At 41.2% G+C, this 22,949-nt stretch overlaps 1 protein-coding gene across 3 annotated transcripts in view; it reads left to right on the top strand.

The window, feature by feature from the left end:
* Positions 1 to 22,949, top strand: part of Cdh6 (cadherin 6) — a 134,503-nt gene that overhangs the window by 65,801 nt on the left and 45,753 nt on the right. For all 3 annotated transcript variants that reach the window (XM_005078022.4, XM_013119064.3, XM_013119065.3), the window contains exon 2: positions 8,134 to 8,500. In XM_005078022.4, the coding sequence (XP_005078079.1) occupies positions 8,273 to 8,500 (228 nt within the window). In that variant the 5' untranslated portion in view covers positions 8,134 to 8,272. The remainder of the gene's footprint in view (positions 1 to 8,133; positions 8,501 to 22,949) is intronic.

The following is a 22,949-nucleotide window of genomic DNA, read 5'->3' as shown; positions in this document are numbered from 1 at the left end:
ATAGGCCCTCATTAGGGAAAGCAATAAGGAGCAGTGTGGACTGTGGCAAGCAGAAAGTACTGCTGTGGAGGGCAGATCCCCACACTCCATAAATAAAAGCGAGGGACACTGAGACTCGGCTTTACTTCATTTTGAACTAAATTTTGAACATGATTCATATTTGCTTTTTAAATTGATTAAATCTAGTCTTTGCTTATGGCAAATACGTATATAGTGGATCCTGTTTACTCTCATCCTCTATCTGCCTACCCCTAGGCTCTCGCCTCCTCTCCACAGGTCTCTTCTCATGCCCTTTTGTTTTGTTTAATGCCCCCACTGATTTAACCAAGACCATATGTGTGGCCACGAGTTTGAAACTAACCACTGGAGTCTGGTAGGCTCCCCTTTAAATATATAGCTGAAGATACTGACTATCCCAGAGTCCATCATTTGCCAATAGTTCATTAGAGCCTGCCCCAATCCATGACTGATTGTTGACAGACCCAATCTTTGTAGGCCCAAAGCAAACAACTTCAGCTGCTGTGAGATCTTTTTTGCAAGAGCTCTGTAATGCCCTGAAGATAGTATTTCTCTGTCCTGCTTCCTTCAGGCCTACCCATATGTCCTGCTCCCTCTACCACAGTGCCACCTGACCCATAGAAGTGGTGATAGAAATGTCCTGCTTAGGGATGAGCGCTTGTCTGTCATTTATTCTAAGCATCTTGGGCAGCTATGAGCATCTGCATTCACCACCATTCACTGTGAAGAGAAGCTTCTCTGATGAAAGATGAAAGTGGCATTTGTCTACGGGTATCAACAATATTTTGATTGCAGTTTGGTACCAAGTCAATGTTACTATGGGTTTTTAATTGGATTTACAGTACCAGGTATGTATTCCCTCCTATTGAGCAGGCCTCAATCCAGTCTGAGAGCAGTTGGTGATGCCCATAATAGCCATGCCCTATTACATCAGTGGGCATATCTTCTCCTGTGGCTTGGCCTTGTAGTATGTGTCTTTGACTAGGTAATGCCATTGACACCTGATTTTAAAAAGACAAACTAAAAATGCTTGAATAGGCAATTCGTGGTCCAAGGATGGCCTACACGTACCCTTTGCTAAGTCATTCTCAGACTTTGAGTGTAACAGTCAAACCACACATATTCAAATGTTTACTTCATCCTCACAGGCATATGAGAGGAAATACTATGAATAAAGAAAACGGAGGCCCTCTATTTGTCCAGCTATTATCAGGCAGAACTGAGATTTTTGACCCAGACATATGGCATGCAGAGTCTAGCCTTCTCCACATTGTGATCATCTCTCTGACAATAACATAATTTAGGTATTTTTCTACATGTAGAACAAGAAGTGATCTTTGATTCACATGCGTTTGTTTTGTCCTATATATTTCAAACCAAATACTCCTTAGGCCCCCAACTATGTATAAAATCCTGTTTTATGTACTGTACCACATTTGATTTTATCCTCATTAATCTAATGTGTGGAATATGATTTTAGAACGAGCGTAATACTGTTGAAATGGCTTCATCTGGAAATGCATTCGTTTGCAAACAGCTTGGCATGTTATTCACAAATATAAACATTTACAAAAAAAATCAGGCATCATTTGAGGGCTGCTGCCATGATGATTCATTGGCACAGGAGAAGTGCTACATGGTGAGAGGTGCCAAAGCCGCCTGACACATTTCAGTGGAGTTCATTACACACATGAAACGGAACCAATTTTACTCAACAGTGACTTTGACATTTACAGAAAAATGAAATGGGGGTTTAGAAATGAAGACTTCAAGTGAAATCCCTACCAGATATTTTGTGATGACGTTATCCTCCTGTCCCAACTCCCAGCAGGTCCTCCGTGTCCAATAGATGCATTTTTAGTCACAGCAGACGGCAACCTATTCAACCAAGTTCGTCGAGTGATTAAAAAAATTACTCTTAAACAAACTTAATTGGTTATAAAGCTCTTTTTTACGTGTCTGTTTAGCACCACAGTTTAATTCATCCTGGTATATGTTCCGCTTCTTTAACTAGCTAGATCTTAATGAACTAAACAATATCCTGGCCCCAGTGCACCAAAGCGGGACGAGAGGGCATGTTCAGAGGGAGCAGAAAGAATGTAAGGACTAGCATATGAGGAGGTGCGCAGCAAAATGACATCATCTAGATGTGACACATCAGCGGAGCCCATGCACTCTCTGCATCTATGATTATCTGTATAGGACCCACACAAGCCTAGGCCTGTCTCCACTTCATGATGAACAGGGGATGGCCCATGACGCCACTCTCCTCCCTAAAGTACTATTGACAGCTAAGGGTGCCATAACACACAATGGCATAGCCACTGATAGTTTCCTTTGTGCCACTAAATAACCTTCCACCCAGACTCAGGCAAGAAACCCTTAATTCAACTTAGTATATCACACAGAAAGAAGGCATTAAAGTGGGAGGGAGATGTTGGGAAAAGATTGGTTTTAACAGGAGAGGGAGAGGGATGAGCAGGGGAATGAGGGATGGAAACAACTAAAAATTTGTTTATATTAATGTATGAAACTGTTCAATAGTGATTTTTAGAAAGAATGTCATACTCTTAGTTGGAGTGCATTTGGGTCAGGAATAAAGCTAAGTAGTTATAAACAACCAGATGTTTCCTACTTCATAAATTATAAAGTGGAAAAGGAAAGGTACTAAAAATTAATAAGGGACTGATGGTACATAGGCTAAAAAGCTATGCTTATGACTTGGATGCCTAGTGTAGATGATTTTTATAGCAATGTTTTCTGTGGGTAGCCTCAAGCAAAATATTATGCTATTATACAGATACATATATTCAACATCATTTATCTGAAGAAATAATCTCATAATCAATTTTTAAAAATTCTTTTACTATGGTCAGTGGCTGAAGTAGGCTCACAACATTGCTCCACGGAATGCTTGCTGCGCTTTCAATATCAAACTGAAGACCTCACATACAAAACAATGAATGTGTTTGGTTTCATTTGTAAACTAGAGAGAATATAGAAACATTGTCCTGATTAGAATTAATCAAGAACACTAGGGCATAAATGTATGCCAAGTCTGAACTTTAAAGCATTAGAGTAATTATATCACTTTCAATATATCTAATATTATTTGTCTGTAAATAGTGTAATGGAATCAGCATCAAACCTGATACTACAGTCAAGTCGTTCAAACTGTTAGCAAACATAAGTCACCAGAGAAGCAATTCAATCAATGGAGACATTTTCTAATTAGCATATTAATGATTTGTGAATGAAAGGTGATTTCAACGTGCCCTAGGGAACTCAAAGACCTTGTAATTCTCCTTCTCGCTCTACACATGCAGTGAAAAGTTTTTCATATTATGAAAGACTGAAATCTAAGGAAAAGGCTTTGTTAATCAATGGAGACTATCAACTCAGCTTCTAGATTAATCATTAATCATTGGGAATAGGTAGAACCTGAATTAATAGATCCAACTTTCTAAATGGCATACATGAGTAAAACCTGGGCTTGACTAAGTATTTTTTAATGATTTATTTATTTTTATGTTACATGCATTGGTGTTTTGCCTGCATGTATGTCTGTGTGAGGATGCTACAAACAGTTGTGAGTTGCCACGTAGGTGGTAGGAATTAAACTTGGAACCTCAGGGAGAGCAGCTAGTCCTCTTAACCAGAGTCATCTCTCCAGCCCCCTTGACTAAGTATCCTCATGACAACTACAGTTCATATTGTCTTCTGGACAAATACAGTTTCCATGTATACAATTACTAACATTATGGGGGATCTTGCCCTACTATTCATAAACATCTTAATTATCTTCTGCATGTCACTAAAATCAAGCTTCTATGAGATTCAAACTGTTTCTCTGGATTAAGCACATTTACAAAGCAACAATTGCCTTTAAGAGAGAGCAGCTTTGCTCCCAAAAGAAAATCCAAAGTAGAGGCGGGGTCTTTGTAAGCTTCCATCCGATGGTAATTAGACAGTTCAAGTCGAGTTTTTACAGCATTGTTTGTGCGCCTAGCCGATTTGCTCTTGATGCCAACAGGCATGGAAGGGGGGGCATGGGTGACACACTGGCACAGCCTCTACTTCGCTTTGCTGTCCCCTCCCACCATCTATCTTCTGGCTCTTTCCTGACTCAACACCATGCGCGTAGTTTTAAAGTCCATCATGAATGCATGCTCTCAGTTGTTTTTACCTCCAGCTGACTTTGGGAGACTACAGAGTGAGCCTCATGTCCATTAGAGTTTGCCACATGCTTCTCTCCTATCTCCACTGCTCAGGAATGCCCTGCCTCCCACACTCCTCAAAGCTCTGATGATTTGCAGCACTTCTTTGCCTGAATCCCTGGCCTTCAACACCTTGAACCCGGGGAGGTGGTTGCTACTGCTATTGCTGTTGTACATTAAAGACATTTGTTTGGAGTACATTCAGTTTTTTTCCACTTCATAATTTCGGATTAGGCAAAATCTAAAATGTAAATAGCATTCATTCTCGTCAGATCACATCCTTATCTAAAAATACATGAGAATTGTGTTGGCATGCTCATTACCGAGACCATTTGTACAAAGCCAGAGCTAAGTTGAGGCTGGCTCTTGTATTTTTTACACCTGAATAAAGGAAAGATTTCTTCTTAATCTTGACATTGTAAGAGGGACAGGATGAAAAACACACACGTTCTGTGAATGTATGGCTCCTCTAGTACACTCGGCTTTTTGTCCCTCGTGTGAGCAGTGGTCATGGAGACAGGGTGTGTCTGCTTTCCCTTTCCATGCTATAACTGTCAGAGCTGAACTGAAGGCCACACAAAAGTGAACGATTAGTGAATGGGCCTACCTCAACTCTAAAGTGCTTCTATTCCTGAATTCTAAAAGAATCCTGATTTGCTTGGAGGTGTTTTCCGGACAATGCAAAAACATTTAGTCCTAAGAGGGACCTGAGCATCTTCAGACTCTCCCAGCATGTTATATTTGGATCTGCGTTTGCAATGCAAATGGTATTAACAAGAATAATAAAAGTTAATATTTGGCAATACATTTTTAAGTGACAGGCACCATCTCAGGTTCTCTGTATGTAATGACTCATTTTACTCCTCCTCAAACTGCCCCTCTCTGGAACAGATATTAAAATAACCTTGCCAACAAAAGAAAACCTGAGGTCAAATGGAATTAGGCAATTTTCCCAAATTCACAAAGATAAAATTACATAGAAATATGCCCTTCTAAAAAAACTAACATCAAATATGAGCAGATCGTTGTCATTGCGTTTTGCATATTGAGTTTTTCATTAGGTCTCTGCCTGTCAGATTGATACAGGAGCTGGATCATAGCAATACTAACATTACAGTGAACATGGAAACTGCTTAAATTTGCATCGCTTTAAAAGCTCACTCCTAACTAAGAAAAAAATGAAATACTTGACATTTTGGTATCTGTGGTATTAAAAAAGAACTAATATTTAATATTCAAGTGGCAACAGCTTGTAGAGTTTGCATACAACGCCCACAGGGATCGACTCTTCTTTAGAATGGCCTTTAGGAGTCGGCTTTTCAACAGCTGACACCTCCATTCTCTGCAGCCCTCTCTCCTGCCAGCACCATGGGGCACGCACAGAGCAGAGCAGCAGACGTGTAATTCTTCACTGCAGGGTTTGTCTTTGCAAATAATGGCGGATGTGGGAAATTAAGAAAAAAATGTAATCTTCACTGAATCAAGCTCAGGGTAATCTCTATTTCTAAAAATGAAAAAGTGTCTCTGGAGAGCTTTTCTCCACATGCTCTCTCGGTCCCTTCACTGCTCCAACCAACAAGAGAAGGAAGAAGCATCCCTACCTTACAGATCGTTGGTCAGCCCGCACCTGTGCTGAGGCAGACGCCTGATGAGTGCACTGTGGCCTGGCATTACTCCAACTTGACTAATCGTCACAGTGCAAACTCTGTCACCTGTGGAACTTTCAACTTCCCCAACCTGCTGTCAGGAAGATGCATAATAATCGAATAAAGGTTTGAAGATACTGAACATGATGGAATATTTCCCCTCCCTCCCAATAGAATGCTTTCAGTTTCGTGTTAAATGTCTATAATTACTCATGGCTGGGCTGAAAAACAACTCAAAGTTGAAATCCTTGTCAGCTATGTGCACTGGTGTGACAGGATAGTAGGGATAAAGTAGAAACAAAACACTGGACCAATTACCCACAGTATTTATCTGTATGGTTTAGAGAGGATGGCCCCACCCAGTAACCATTGTGTTCTCATCACAAAGTTCTTGGAGTTATTGGTGCATTACTCAAGAAAATACTCAAATAGGATGATAAACATGTCATCTGTTGGATTCATTGAATTCCTTTTTCCAAGGAATGTAGGCCAGATATGGTGGAGCAGGACTATAATGACAGCAGTCTTTGGATGCAAGGCAGGAGGAAAGTATAGGAAGGAGATATGGCATGTATGACTTTAATTGCATAAGCCACTGAATCAGGCTGGACATCTTTGCCAAGAGTCTGGCTCCAGAATTTTTTTAAATAATAGGTTATATTCTTGAAAGTTAATATTTGCCATGGAATATAATTATCCACATTGTTTAATAGCTGACTTCTCTGAAAAACCACATAATCAGTGGTCCTTGCTATAATACTGGGATATGCTTAATGCATTTGTGAAATCAGAAACTATTTGAACAATTTGATTGCTGACAACACAAGTGAAATTTAGAGATACAATTCAAGGATTTCCTAAGGAAATTGGAATATTACTTACAAGTTTATTCTGTATGATCTGGGAGAAGATCTACCATAGCCATCCTTTTGGTTTCAAGTGAAGAGGTAAACAGTAAGTGCCTGATAGGTAGAAACAGCAGATAGACATCATCAAATCAGGAACTTACAGTCTCCAGTAGAAATGATTAGGGTAATCTAACAGAGAGAGCAAACAAAAGACCATCAAATCAGAGTTCATAAAATCCAGAAAAAAACTGACTAGAGACGTTGAGGCAGTCAACTGGAGTTCCCAACTGAGTTTTCTCTCCATGGATGGGTGTCCCATGGTTCAACGTGCAACTCCCTATTTCCACTGTAGGCATTTTCCTGGAATGGGACAGACAATAGTCACCTCAGGTGGAAGTGGCTCACCTTTTAGCTGTTCTCTAAGACGCAATGTTTTTACTCTTGGGCTGCTTTTCTGACCTCTTTCCTCCCTGTCACAGAGTTATGGGAGCAGCCTATCCCCAGACAAGTGCTCTTTGGTGACATTCTGAGACAACTAAGTTTCTAAAGCCAGTTCCTCAATGAGCTTAAACAGCACATGACAGGTGACCAACAGAAAATATATTACAGGATTCTTAAATATAAATTCTATATAATTTTTCATAGTGTAAACAGGTCTCATGGTACAGCAGGCCTAGGGACAGGAGTGTGTGTGCCTGGTCAAGTTTGCTAGGTTTTTTTAATTAAATGCAAGATTACTAATACCATTACAAAGAAAAATATATGTATATATAGATCACTTCAGAAGCTTCTCTCTGCAAACTGCATTTTTGAAGAGAAGGCGTATGGTGTTTTCCAACCTTATTTGACCCGGCTTATCCATCATAGCACATCTCCTCAGCCAAGAGTCTGCAGAGCATGTTCTGGCTCCCCTTGTGCCTGGCACATCACAGGTGCTCAGTCTATTCCAGGGCAACTTCAAAATGATCCACTTTCAATTGAATTGAAATTGTCTGTGGTATTCTTTGCTTGGACTTGCTCGTGGAGATAAATATGCAAATAGAATCAGAAACACAAACGCATCGCTTCTAACCAGATCTCAGCCCACATATTCCAAAGCAAACGAGTAGTGAAATGATCCATCGTGGTGTGTTGAACTCTAGCAAAGCTATTACTTAAAGTCGGATTTGTGCGAGATATAAAAGGAAAATCAGAAAGAGCATTTCCTGCTGGGCTCGTGCCTCCTGTTCTGCATATCCCATTCTGCGTACCTAAAAGACTGTTTTCCTCGTTTCAAAATTGATAGCCAACTTTTTTGTTGTTATTTTGCTATTCAAATCTCTGTGCTCTTTTTCCTGCCTATTTGCTCTAACACTGAATTTTAAGCATCTCTAAAACTGCTTGATACGTTATTATTCTTTCCAGATACCTCCTGAGAGCCAAGCAAAGAACACTAAGGACGAGAGGAGGAATGAGCCTGGATCCCGCGCAGTGAAAAGAGGCTGTAAGGAAAGAGGAACTCACTGTCCAGAGACTCGCGTGCCTTGCCTACCTTGCCATCAGCATGAGAACTTACCCGTACATCTTGCTGCTCTTTTGGGTTGGCCAGCCCTACCCAACTTTCTCAAGCCCGTTATCTAAAAGGACTAGTGACTTCCCAGCAAAGAGGAGGGCCCTGGAGCTCTCTGCAAACAGCAGGAATGAGCTGAGCCGTTCGAAAAGGAGTTGGATGTGGAATCAGTTCTTCCTCCTAGAGGAATACACAGGATCCGATTATCAGTACGTGGGCAAGGTAGGATTCCTTTGGGTGCTTTGACAGTCTAGACTTAAAGGCCCCAAGAAGTTACTGCTAAGAAATAGACAGGGAGGGTGTAAACTATTCCCCAATACAGTATGAATTGTTGTTTATCTGGTGAGACTTTTTCTCTCCTCGCTTGAGTAGTTGTGGGATGAAAGTGTAGCAAGAAGCTGAGAAATATTAGCAGTGCAACAGAGAGCGAATGCTCAGTGGAAAACGAACCGCCCACAACCATCCACTGGAAGATTATCATAAATCCTCTAATTTTTTACTTTAGCTGGAAAAATGGGGTCCAGCTAGTCTTTAAAGTGGGGCCTATTAAAAATAGAAATGGAGCGATTTTGCTGTGAGAAGAGCAAGTCCTTTTTCTCAATTTGAAAGCAAACATTCTGAGGCTTTAACTGTTTCTTAACTCTGCTTCTCCCTGCACCCCTGGCTCTCAGAAAAAAAAATTGCCTTTTCTTGGCCAAACTCAGGCGCAGACAATAGATATAGTAGTCACTGTTGCTTCAGAGTGGGAGTGGTTAGTCTTATTCCAGATAATTGGCCAGAACCAAGCATCTTAAATTCTTAGGATTTAACTGTAGCAACGTTGAGGAAAGATGCATTTTATTGACTAGAAAGTAGAGTGAGGAGTGAGGTCCTGAACTCACTCAGCAAGGCAGAATTCCTCAATGGTTATGATAAGTTCATCTACTCATGTCACAAGCTATCTTGCTGAAGAAAATTTGACCTAGGCGAAGATGTAAAAGACAAGCCAGGGTCTCCAGTACATAGGCTGCAGATTCTGCATTTCAGTAGGTGGAACGGACAAGAAAATAACTGTCACTCATCTCTTACACTCAGAATGAACATAAAAATACAGATGATAAAATGCCCTTGCCTATGATTGATTTTAAAACACCTTCATCAGGACAGCATGCAAACAGCATAAATTTTGCAGATTCCTAAGGCTGCATGTTCACATTTCAATCTGTGATCAAATACCCCTGAATAACTCTGTGCAAATATTCTCCTTAAGTATTTACCACTATAAATGAAGGTAGCTTGGGTTGAGGTAGCCAGGCAATGTTCCAGTACAGTGAATTATTAATGTGGCATAAAGTAAGAGAGGAAAATATCCAGAGACCTGGTGAACAGCAACACTGATGCCCCAAGGATCTTGTAACCAATTTGCTTTGCAACTCACACCTGCTGGGACCACTAAGAAAAGAATCTTCCCTGCTTATACTTCATTTCCTCTGTGCCACTTGACACCACTGTGTTAATAGAGTAATAGTTTTTATTTTAATCTTTAAAGCGTTTTCACAATGCAAATAGCATTATTACCATAGAAGATTAAGCTTTAAAAAGCACTTTGTCAAAAATGATTGAAATCCCCTCCCCCGCTTTTTTTCCTTCCCAAATTGTGATACCATCTGATTTCCATAATACCACAGATTCTTGAAGTCCAGGATGGTAGCAGCACAATGGGTTTCACGATTATAATTGTGACAGGGAAAATAGCCACAGAGGAAAGTTGCAAGCTACGGATGTACAGGTCCAAATCTTCATCACTAAACTGCCAGTTGCCAGGACCCTGAATGGGTAAGCGAGCCTTCCAGGCTTTGGTTTCTTCACCTGGGAAGTTCAGGCAGCTGCATTCCCAGCTGGAGTTGTAGGGCAGCACCAGAGAGATGAGCACCATTGGCTAATATACAGCGTGTGCTTGAGGTCTCTAAATGTTGAGAACCTCATTGTACGTGCCCCACTACGTCTATGTATAATGAAGTGAAGTTGAATATTGAGCTCTGTAGCACTTCAAAGGCAAAATAAGGTAATTAGCAAATCTCGGTGGCTGAAAAATGTGGTGATTAATGGTGAAATCCCTTCACAGTCGTATCTTTCCCTGACTCATTGGATCTGGATAGTCTACTGGCAGCAAGACACAGTTCCCTTCCTCATCCCACACTGTCTTCTGCCATTTTCTGCTGCCCTTCCTCCTCCTCAAATCATAACACTCAAGGGAATAATAACAAGAGAAGAAAAATATCAAAAGCAAGAACTGACATTGTCCCTCCACCCAGGGGTGCTGCCGGGGATGGAAGAGTCCGTCTCAAACTGCTGAGGTGGCTGTTTTCCAGATCTGTCTCTGCAGTAATGTGACACCGACAGACAAATGGGCCTATTTTCTAATTAGAAGTAGAAGAAAATAAGAACAGATTTTACAAAATGAAAGAGAAAAGGCGGGGGAGGTAGCTCAATGGAAGAATGCTTGCCTAACGTGCCAAGGCCCCAGGTTCAGTCCCACCCCCCAAAAAGCAAAAGAAGGGGAGAAGCATGATGGGCCTCCAGTGTGACGACACATGGGACAACCTTTAATTTCAACCAACTAGGAAGAAAAAGCAGCTGATGAGACTATTCCAGACTAATTGCGTCTGAAAACCTTAGAGGAAAAAAAAAACATTGGACTAAGGCAGAGATTCCAAAGTTCTCTCAGGTCATAGGAATGTTTCTCAGGCTAGCCTTGGACAGAAACAAATATCTAATGGTCTCATGTAGTAAACAGACTAAAGCAACTCAATAATAATTTCTCTTAACAGCTCAGTAACCCTATGAAAAGATTATACATATAAGTTAAAATAAACTAATACTTTTACTTTATTCTTAATCATAGTCACTTACATGGTTTTGAACACCTTCTCAAAAAGATTGGATTTCATCCCCTAGTTGCCCTTTCTACCCTGACATTTACAATGTAGATGCTTCCAGTCTCAGCCACTAACAGGAATCCCCGCACTCAGTATGACATCATCAAAAGGAATATAGTGCCACCTTCTGTAAAATCTGTGAACTACCTTTAGCTAGTAATGGCAAATTGGTGGGCAGAGGTCGGAGTTGTGTGGCCATGACGTTTTGCCATCTCTCCTTCTGAGTGCCCTGAAGCAACCGGGCAGCCTTGTTGAGAGCTCTGGGAGCCACGGGCTGTAGTTAAGTCGGTGTGTGAACCTACACAAAGGCTGAAAGACAAACTGTGATGGCGTCATCAGTGCTGCAAGCAGTAATTACTCAGAGCCTAGCATAGTTTTGCCCAAAACTAAAGAGATGAATCCAATCTACACAGGGAAGGACAGAAGCACTTACTGAGGAAAAGTCATGGACTTGAACAAACGGTATTTAAGTTTTAGGAAAATGCTTTGCCTTACAGACATTGGTTTGCGTTTGTGCGGATCTGCTCAAATCGAGTCAAAAGGGCAGGCGGGAAGGAAAGAAAATGTGAGACTGAGAGAGAGAGTAGACAGCGAAGCCAGCGGGTACAGGCACATAAGATGACAAGAGCCAGCAAGGAAAGAGACCAAGGTTGGGGCAGCACCGAAGGAACCATGAGATCCGTACAGGGAAGAAGGGGCAGCCCTGACCTTTGTCCTCTTGTCCTCATGTTCTTCAGCCTTCTGCTGTATTCTGTGACTTAACATGAGCACAAGAACAAGGCAGAGCTGGAATGCACTTATGGGGAAAACCTAAAGTTGTGGTGGCAGCCGGGGCTAGCAGGATATGAAGGAAGAGTTCTAAGTTCTGTGGCAATGTGTGAACGTAAGATAGAAACTTGTATCCAGGTACAAGTAAGACGTCTGATTTGTGGGGAGCAATCTTGGGGTGCTTCAGCAATGCATCATCCATCAGACCTCGTTGGAAAGGCACATTCTCAGGCTCTACCTAGTTGTCACTGAATCGGAGTCCCCGGGTAAGCAGTTTGCAGATTAAAAGTTTGAGAACTGCTACTTTTAAAGATACCTTGCCAGGGTCTCTACTCCTTGAAGATTCCCAATTAGTTGACGTTTAATTAAGAACTAATGATTCTGACATGTCAATTTCCAGAACCACAGCCCTAGGGGATACAACTGCCAGTCATGATAACAAAATCGTCCAGTTCAGTGGCAAAGTGACACCCAAAGGGTTATGGGAAAATAAAGGAGTGAGGGCAGCCAGGCTTTGAGGTTCAGCAAAGCACCTTAGAGAAGTTGAGAGAGGGCCCCATAGTCAAGACAAAGCGGGAGTTAGGGCCCAGTGCAGAGGGAGAGTTGCCTGGCCCTCCCGAGTTATTGCCTGCAGACACGAAAAGGGCAAAAGTCAGAAGTCTGAAGAGTCCAAACTTTAGACTCGACAACCGAGAACGTGAAGTGACGGCCCAGGAAACACAATGTGCATGGTTTTTGTTAGAGGGTGAAGGGAGAGTGTGCGACTTTACTCAGAAACTGCTTCTATGATCTCTGGCTTATATAAACTTAATGGAAAATGGGGAAGAAAGCATTTGGATGCTTCTTTCCCAGAAATCCCCGCATCCCTGGGCCAGCTTCACAGAATCTAGCATTTCCTTCTCCATATCCATTTGAGAGTATTTCATACCAGAAAAGAATGAGTAGTCATAGTCAGAGGCCAGATTTTGAAGGTGGAGGCATTCACTAGTCAAAGATGAACTTTGTGTGTGGAGAGGGTTGTTTTGTTTTGTTCTTTATCTCCGAATTTGTCTGACCTTTCTACAAAAGTTTTGCACACATTCTACACAGCCCATGGCAAATCTCATCCTCTTGATCTTCTAGGCTGTTCTTTAGCCCCTGCACACAACATCCACAAGAGATAGACTGTTAAAGTATCTGAAGTATGGTTCCTTTTAGTAGCTTTCCAGGAGGTCTGCATTTGTGGAATTTAGTGCACCGTGTACGTTTAGAAATATTTTCTGTTACCTTTGGGGAAAGTAGTGAATTTTCCTGGTGGGGGAGGAGAAAGAGTTCCCAATAACTAATCTGCTGCATATATTAATATCATGAAATTTTAGGTTCTGCTTGAGGCCTTAATGGTCCCGATCAAGCTGTCTCTTGAGTCTTTAAAATTAATGTCTACCCAATTCTAGAAGCCATTCTTCTCCTTATAATTAGACAGTAATGTTTTAACAACCCATAAAAATAAACACCCTCAGCCAAACACACCTTTAAAATTAGGGATGAGCAATTATTTGTTTCTATAATTACGTGGTTCAAATTTAGTCAACACCAAGCAATATTTTATCAATATTTCAAGGCACCAGTACCTCTCATTCCAGTGTTAGTGTCACTTTTAGAGAGAGCATAAGCTAAAGAGGAAACCTCCCAGCACTAATTCAATAGGCAATTCAGAGCATCGCTCGGCCACTTGTTGCTCCAAATAGCAGCAATGTCAGATCAAAATGAGGCCATAGCTGGGATTTTCTGAGCATCACTTTGGCTCAGACTCTGCCCAACACTTTCGGTGTTTTGCTGTACAGGCCCCTGCTGTGTTCTGTCCCCACCAGAGCTCATGCCAAAGTTGGCTGATGGGATGGTGTTTAGAGGTCCTGGGGTCTCTAAGAATGTTTGGATTGTGGCAACTCTAACCTCCCAAGGGAATTAATGCAGCTCATGGGAAAGTGCATTAGCAGCCACCAACATAGGCCCCTATAAAACATCTGTCCCTGTTTGCACCCCTCTTCCTCCCACAGCTGCCCTTCCACTCTCTGCTGCATGACAAGGTCCTCACCAGATCCATGCAGAATCTCTCTGGTCTTTTCTTGGCTTTTCCCATCCTCCGGGATTATAAGCCAAGTAAACTTCTCTTCATAAATCCCCCAGGTTCAGTCATTCTATTACAGCATCTGGAAACAGACTATAAGGCTGGTGTGTACAATATACTAACACAGAGTCACTATTTATTGTTGTTGTTTTACACACTGGTCAGCCAAGGGTCAGAGAAGCTGAGCTTTGCAGGCCCTGGTCTCACATCGTTAGGACGCTAGCAGGCAGAATCTACTGCCAGATCACCGACGGATTACATTATTTCTCCTTTTCCTGTCCCGTATGTCTACTACTTCACAGCCTATTTTTGAAGCATAAATTTTAAAAGTAAAAATAACAATAAAAAAGAATGTGCCTTACCATTTGGTACCACCCTGGGAACTAACTGGGCACAATCCAAGTGCAGAGAGAGGACTGTTGTAAAGATGACTTTTTAAAGGGCTATGCAAATCCAAATGCCCATCCCTCCTTGACTGTCATTTCCAGAACACATCAGTGATATTTAAAATAGTTACAGCATGTCAGCATTTTACAGTTAGACACAATTAGTGATCTTTCTGGTCACTGTGATTTTTTTCAAGGTCTTTTCTTTCCCTTGATAACCTCTAAACTTCTATTCTGGTTCAATGGCCTGTGACAGTCCTTCCTCTCTGACTCAGGGCAAGTGCCTTGGGCACATCTTTCTTCTCCATCATTTAAATTTAATGCTCAGTCATTTAACATTTTTATATTTCAACTCGTTGGTATATTTAAGAGACAGTGACTGCATATACTCATTCATTGATTGGTCTTCAAGTTTCATGGGGGCACGTCCCAGATGCCAGTATTGTCAGCCATCTGCATTTTGTTTCCACTGTCCAGCAACTGATTCCACACTAGTAACAAAATTTTTAAAAAGCTTCAATCTGCTAGTTGACTTGGAGAAACTGTCCTATATGACAGCAGTCCTCTGACTTTTAAACTCTCCTCTGTGCTTGGCAGCTCAAGTAGAGAGCAGAAAATTTTCAATATCTGACCTTGACCATGAACCCAAAGGCAGCCGTTCAGCTGTGCTGGCTGTAGAGCAAGCCGAGCAACATACAGAAATCAAATGGAGATGCAATCCCCAATCCTTCAACTTCCGTTCCCTTGTGATGGGGAATTCTAGAGCTTCCTGCATGAATTCAATTTGCTGTTCAGAATGAAGGGATCAAGGAGAATAAAAGAGAGTTAAGAGTTCAGATCCTGTCTGCTGTAGCTATTCTGCCCTTGTGGAACTTAAGTAAACAGCTGGAGGTCATCGGCAGTCACAGATGCCCCCATGCTCATAAGGCAAATGCTCTGCTCTCTATTTGTAAACACTGGGAAGTTATTTCTTATCTGTTGCCTTGACTTGGTACTGTTATTACAAGATGAAAATACTTGGTTTGCATCTGAGTTCACTTTACCCCTCACACTGGGCTCTCTGCACTAGATGACGTCATCAGGATACAGAATGCCAACAGTGCAGCTTACATCTCTTTTCAAGCCAAAATCCCTAATTATTATTTTTGAGTGAGTTTCATTTCAAAAATCAAATACTAAATTCCTAGTGTAATCAATCGTCAGTATATTCTTCAACAACTGCTTTGTTACACTGGTTTCCTTCACTTCCATTGACATGAAGAGCCAATGTGTGCTCTAGTCAGATGACGTCTACTCAGAACTGTAAATTGAGAGAACCCTCAGTTCTCTAGTCAAAGGTACATCCCAACCACCTTTTACTGAAAAATAAACAGGTTTAGGAGATGGGTCCCTTTTGATGCTGTTCTCCAATAGAGGCTATGCTTAGATTTCAGTGTGCCACTGCAACTTTGAAGAGGACAGTTTTTTGTGTAGGTGCATATTGGTTGGTGCATTTCATGTAGGTACATACTGCTGGTAGCAAACTTCATCTTCTTGTAAGATTTCATATTGTGACTAACCACTGTTAAATGAAATATAACTCTCACTCACATAGTAAAAGTTTCATGGTTACTTCAAAACTCAGCCACCAAAGCAGAGGTGAAATGCAGATGTTACCATAATAGAGTAAGATTGCTCACCTGTCTTTAATTTTTATGTGCATGGGTGTTTTACCAACATGTATGTGTACTGTGTGCATGCAGTATGTGTGGTAGTCAAAAAAGATCATCAGAATCCCCAAAACTGAAATTATAGATAGTTGTGAGCCTCCATGTGGGTACTGGGAGTTGAACCCAGGTCCTCTGCAAGCATAGTCAGTGCTCTTATCTGCTGAGCCATTTCTCCAACTCCTTCATTGCCACTATTGATAAGTAAGCAAATATAACAGGTTTTCTCAAAGGTCAGTATAGGGAATCAAATTTGAAATTATAGACTAGAGTAAGGACAGGGGGAGAGACATAGGACAAAAGTCTTTTCAGGGAACACGCAGGTTATTTCAGTAGTATTTTCCTGTGTGTGTGTGTGTGTGTGTGTGGTGTATAGATATAGATAGATTGAAGAATATTAAAATATGTGTATATGTGAAGTGTATCAGTAAGTATTGTATGTGAGTTGGTGTAAGCACAATTGGGAGTGTGGCAAAACTCCCAAAATGCTACTTTAGATGCAGGATTTAATGCTGTACCACCCCATCTCAAAAAAGAAGAAAGAAAGAAAGAAAGAAAGAAAGAAAGAAAGAAAGAAAGAAAAAGAAAGAAAGAAAGAAAGAAAGAGTGTTGATTAGAGGTAAGGATGCAGTTGAAAAGATAAACTGCACTGCAGCATTTTAAAAATAAAGTTGAGGAGAGAACTATTTTCAGGCACTCAACCTCATTCCATTTCAGTCATTCACTAGACGGTGTGTATTAATGCTGTACTCTGACTGTGGTTGAGCCCAGCTGCATCGCTGGCTATGTGTGCAATACAGGGCATGGTATTTAACCTCCTTCTGGTCCCTTACTCTCTCAGCTGTTAAATGACAGGAGTAACAAAGTTAGTGAGGTGAGGATTAAATAAATTTAGCACAGAAAAGATTAGAAAGGACCAGGCACGTCCTTCTTACTAATAATGACTTAAGGGGAAATCAATATCCCTGCCTTCCAAGAGCAAAAAAAGTAAGGCAAAGGAGAAACAAAGGTAGTGATGCCCAGTGTTGTCCTGTGAGGTCAAATATCATGGACTAGAGGCTGCTATCCGAGCAGCAAAGGCAATAGAGATGAGACATGCCAACAGCAATCCCGAGCACTAAGTACATATAGCAACATGAAGTTGTTTGGGGGAATGTTTTCTTCAAGGAGACATAAATAAACATATACTCTGGCCTTATAGGGAACCAACAATAAACCACGGTGTGATTCCACCAAAATCAACTTGGAGAAACAATGAGTTTATTGAATCACCTTCAGAGCATGGATGAGAGATTAATACAGGAGAATGAGTCACCCCCAAAGCACCACAGAAGGGCCTGACAACAATAAGGGGTTCACTTTGTAGACCCTGCTCCATAATTTGATTATAATTTGATTCCAAAGTTATCAGTTTTTGCCACAGTTTTAAGTTCCATCATTTCAGTTGTCATGAAATGTTAAAACGCACCCAGGCCTTCTTTCTTACTACCATAAAATGTTTAAGGCATCTGATCCCTCAAAAATGATTTCCATACTTGAATCATAATAATATAAGTTAAGTTTTTACATATTATAATCTACTTATTATTGAACCGGAGTTTTATTGTGAGAAGTTAGTGCTGATTTAATCTTTTAATTATCTCGATATTTCACCTTCTGAAAAGCAAAATAATTGATGCCTTGTGTAAGGTGAACTCTGACCTTAAATTTATGGAATAGCATTTTCTATTAAGTCACAGGTTGCTCTTTCAATTTTATTTCAGATATTAAATTTATACTTTTGAAACTTATATCTTTGTAAACTCTGCAAAACCTCAGACTGAATGGCTTATTAATTTTTCTGTTCCTGGTGGTGCACAGACCTGTTCATCAGAGAACACAGACCTGTTCATCAGAGAAAGTCAAATATTAGTTGAATTAAACTACAGTGTCCCCCAAAGATAGAAATCCACCTTATTATCGCCAACACTGCCTCCCATAGGTTTAGTGCCTTCCTTAAACATGCATTATGATTGGAACTTTAAATTTTTGTTTAAAAGCAAACTGCCTCCCATTTTTTCCAGCTTAAATGAAGTATAATTGACAACTAAAAACTGAATAAAAGGACTAAGTTGATTGCTCAGGAGTAAAACACTTGCTGTGCAAGTGTAGGGATCTGAGTTCAGATCCCCAAGACTCCAGATGGGGTAGTGTGTGTGTCTGTAATGCCAGTGTTCCTACATAAATGGAAAACAGAGACAGGAGACTTTCTGTAGGGCCACAGGCCAGCTATCCTGGCATACTCAGTAACAAACATGAGACCCCGTCTCAAGCAAAGCCAACTGAGGGCACCCTCTGACCTCCACACGTATGCCGCAGCACGAACACATAAGCACACACACTCAAGCACATCACTATGTATGTGTGTGTGTGTATGGAATACAAAAGGAAAATTTTATGTATGTATCCACTGAAATGGTTACTATAACCAAAGTAACTAACACGATTATCACTTCTCATAGTTACCATCTGTGTGTCCATGAATGGAGAACATTTACCATCCACTCACTGTTCTGCTGACATGAAGTACATGACACAGTAGAAGGAACTATCGACCCGATGCTAGACTTTTGCCCTCACTCCTCCCAGTTCATGGAGGTGAGCCTAAAGTTATACTACTTTGTATTATTTGGTTGACAGCTGGCTAAATTAGTTTGAAGCCTGAGGAAGTATTAGATAATAAATACATAAACCAAAAATTTTCAGGATGTTCTTTCAATGGAAACTACCTCTGTGTATTTCACATCGGAAGAGTACACATATTTTTACACCATAGGAGAAATCTTGGCCTCCCTCTGTATAAACCAGGAAGATCAAAAGCTGCAGAGTTAGATGTGCATATACTAGATAAATAACACATGAGTATAGAACAAATAATACTGTGTCATACAAGTCAGTTCCTTTAAGGCTAACAAATAAAACTTGGACAATATTTAAGGTCTTATTAGAAGAAAGTTGGAAACAGGACCAGAGAAAGTCAGAGTAGGAATAAAACTTGTTATTCTTAGAATTCCTAAGAAGCAGGTTGGAGAGACGGCTTAGTAAGTAAAGTGCTTGCCTTACAAGCTTGAGGACTGCCCAAGTTTGAGAAGGGAAAATCCAAGCCAAGCATGGCACCTGCTGGTCATCCTCACTCTGAGAAGGCATAGACAGACAGATCTGATGGGAGATGCCATGACACCAGATGTTGCATGGGAATCAAGACTCACTAGACTCAGTACAGGTTAAATGAAGTTTATTCAGGGAGAATGCACTTACACAAGAGGCAAGTGACCACCACAGGTTCCAGCTCTAAGAATCCTCCCAGGATGTTCGCTGTGACCCTACCAGAAGCAAGAGAGCAAGCCTGTCCCAGAACCCCAGACCAAATCCCGCACGCTCACATACGCACCTGTGACCACGATCAAGCGGGCATGGTCAGTGCCACAGATGCATAGTTAGATCTCTCACTACATAGATCCTTAAGACTTATTAGCCAGGCAGAGACTGTCTCAAAAACATAAGGTGGGGCGGGGGAGATGGCTCAGTAAGAGCCCTCAATGCATAAACAGGATGACCTCCATTCAGATCTCAGCTTCCACATAAAAGTCAGGCATCAGCATGTGCCTGCAACCCCAGTATTGGGAGGGGTCAGAGACTGTTGAAACTCTGGAGCTTCCCACCCAGTCAGCTAGAGCCAGTTCACTGAGAGACCCTATCTCAAGGGATAAAGCTATGTGGAGAGTAATGGAGCAAGACACTCTCTGCCTCACACATAGGCATGCATATGTATCACACACACACACACACACACACACACACAGGTGGATGGTGCCTAAAGAATGACACTCAAGATTATCCTATGGCTTCCACATGCATAAAGACACGCCCACACACGCACATACACAGAATCCTAAGGAGCTGCTTTGTGCAGACAATTTAAGAGACATTATCAGAGAACTCGTGGAGGACCTAACAATGCCGATGGCAATATTTCACCAAAAAGATATGTCAGCTGTGGAGAGCAATGTAGGGACAGAAAATATCTACACAACTAGCACCAGTTGCATCTTGTAACGAATCTATGTAGAGTTCTCACAGGAAAAAATAATTGTTTCTAGGTAGCCACATCTTACACCATTCTTCCACTGTAAGTACAATTACAAGAGAACAGAAAGGAAGACTTGCAAAGAAAACAATTGCCTTTAAATACAATGATTTAAAGCATCAATATAGATCATATGTTGTAAAATGTAAGGACCTGGCTCATTTCCTTTCTTAATATAGCCTCAGTTTGGATTGGTTTGGTTTGGTTTGGTTTGGTTTGGTTTGGTTTGGGCAGCAGTGACAACGGTGGTGGTGGCGGTGGCGGTATTTACAATGATAAAAGTGATGGAGGCAGTAGTGGTAATGGTAACCATGACAGTGGCAGAGATGAGAGACAATCAATTATATATCCTGTAGAAAGCCAGCTTCCCCTCTAAAACCCAGATAAAGCACATCACTCTTTCCATGCTTGTATAGAGCATGTTCTAGCTATTTTTCCAACTATATAAAGGGGGAGGGGGACTGGCTATTCATATTGGAATAAAGCTATGATCTTGATGATTGCTTTCCGCCTGCCTTCTACAGTAAAAGAGTTTTTAAATCAAGCAAAGAAAATTAAATGATGTCAGCAAACTTGAATGGCAGTACTCTATTCCGGTTTAGCCTTGTCAAGGTTCTAGCTATTACTTGCTTGAGTTGTAAAATGGAGGTGTGACAGCCACAGTTTTGACTGCTGTGCAAACTGTCAAGTAACACCTAAAGAAGGGGCAGGTGCTAGATGGAAAGAACCAGAAAAGAGAATGCAACAGAAGAGAGATTATCCCATGACAGGTTAGGAGGCATCAGGATTGTTTGTGAGCAGAGCTTCATTGCAGGAAAACTGTAACAAAGAGAATAGTTCCTCTGCTGGTACAAGGCTCAAGTTTGAGAACTACTTTTATGTGTGAGCACATGAAAGTGCCCCATGTCAACACTTATTCAGCTGAGAATGATTCAGTATTTTATGTGTGAGGAGTTGGGATCTCAGGTGACCACAGGTTGTCACCAATGAAACACTAACACTGGGGCCAGAATCCATGTGTTATCACAGAGACACATATAATAACGCTCTCTGCTTATTTCACATGTGGGAGGAGATAGTAGCATACTAAACACTATTGTCCACGTGTGGCAAGCAAAGCAATAATAGCACAAACGCTGAGAAGTTGGAAACCAATGAGAAAAGCATTCACATTCAGGACACCAGCAACACAGTAGACCTGACAGCGCTGCTATCGGACAGGACCAGTGGTTTCTTCACTGATCTTTTATGGTTAGTACCCTTGAAGGGGGCAGGACTCACAGCTTGTTCATAGCAAGAAAACTTAAGAGTGAGCTCAGAATCCTTCTTCCTAGAACTGCCCCCCCACATTACCTCCTTGACTTCACCAGCAGGTTGTGAAATTCAATTTAAACAGCATTTATTGAGCACATTCAGGATGCTTGAGAGCTATGAATTTGAGGAAGAAATGATCCCTCCCTCCGGCAAACTACTGCTTTTATAAAGACAGAGCTTAGCGTTTTAGGTACTAAGCCAGGGTCGGCAAAGAAGAATATAATATCCAACTTACTCTGTGCCTTTCAAGAACAATGCATTTTAGGGAAAGTCCATTAGTTTCAAGTATCTGTATTTTATCTATTTATATTTTCCTATAAGGCATGTGTGTCAGAGAGAAAGAAAAATAGAGATCAGTGTGTGTGTGTGTGTGTGTGTGTGTGTGTGTGTGTGTACATGCATGTGTATCCTTAGATTTGGCAAATGACTGAAGAGATTATACTCTGAGGCCAAAAGATAGGATTATAGCTGGTGAGGTACAGTGCCTTACTAAATCAATTTTTGACTGGGTATCTGGCTCGCAGCATGATTTACCACTGGCTTTTGAAAATGAAAATGTTAGACTAAGCAGGAGCTGAGACTAATGTCACAGTCTGCCAAGACAAGAAAGACCTTGACTTCAGGAGCCGAGCAAAAAGCAATAAACAATGCCTTTTTTGGAAAATAACTTCATGTGGTTAATAAACCAAACAGGCATTTGTTTAATTGATAAATCCCAAATGAACAATAACATCTATTACAGTTTGTATCATTTATGCCAATAAAATTTACAAATCACTTAGCCTGGGGCCTAAGATATTAAATGAATCCCGAATGTATGCAGTCATTGTGGGTGCTACTTTGGCAATATGTGCTCATGAAAACAATCATAGTCTTCAGAGACAGGCGCTCATGTGTTGGTAGCATTCCTGGCTCTCCCTGTGACTCTAAGTGAATCACTTAACCCCTCTGACCTCAGTTACCAATTCTGAATAAGAGGGTGGGAGGAGGGAGGGAGGGAGGGAGGGAGGGAGGGAGGGAGGGAGGGAGGGAGGGAGGGAGGGAGGGAGAAAGAAAGGTTATCTCCTGGGAGCAATACAATTAAATGATACAACACCCAAAGGGTCTCTACTATGCCTGACACACGGCAAGCAATCAGTGAGGGCTAGGTTTCCACCCTCTTTCACAAGGATGTTTAAAGCACTTTGTACAGTTTAGCTCACTATGAATTCCAAAAATAGGGAATTCTTTTCTTGGTTTTTATTGCTGCTGTTACGAATTGCCACAAACTTGGTGACTTTGAGCTGCACAGTGGTATTCCCTTGCAGTCTTAGAGGTCAGATATCTGAGTAATGATGCTCAGCGAT

This window comes from Mesocricetus auratus, unplaced genomic scaffold (assembly GCF_017639785.1).
Source record: "Mesocricetus auratus isolate SY011 unplaced genomic scaffold, BCM_Maur_2.0 Super-Scaffold_100015, whole genome shotgun sequence".
In the NCBI taxonomy this organism is placed as follows: domain Eukaryota; kingdom Metazoa; phylum Chordata; class Mammalia; order Rodentia; family Cricetidae; genus Mesocricetus; species Mesocricetus auratus.
The sequence above is the reverse complement of the archived record's forward strand: the minus strand, read 5'-3'. Positions and strand labels throughout refer to the sequence as shown.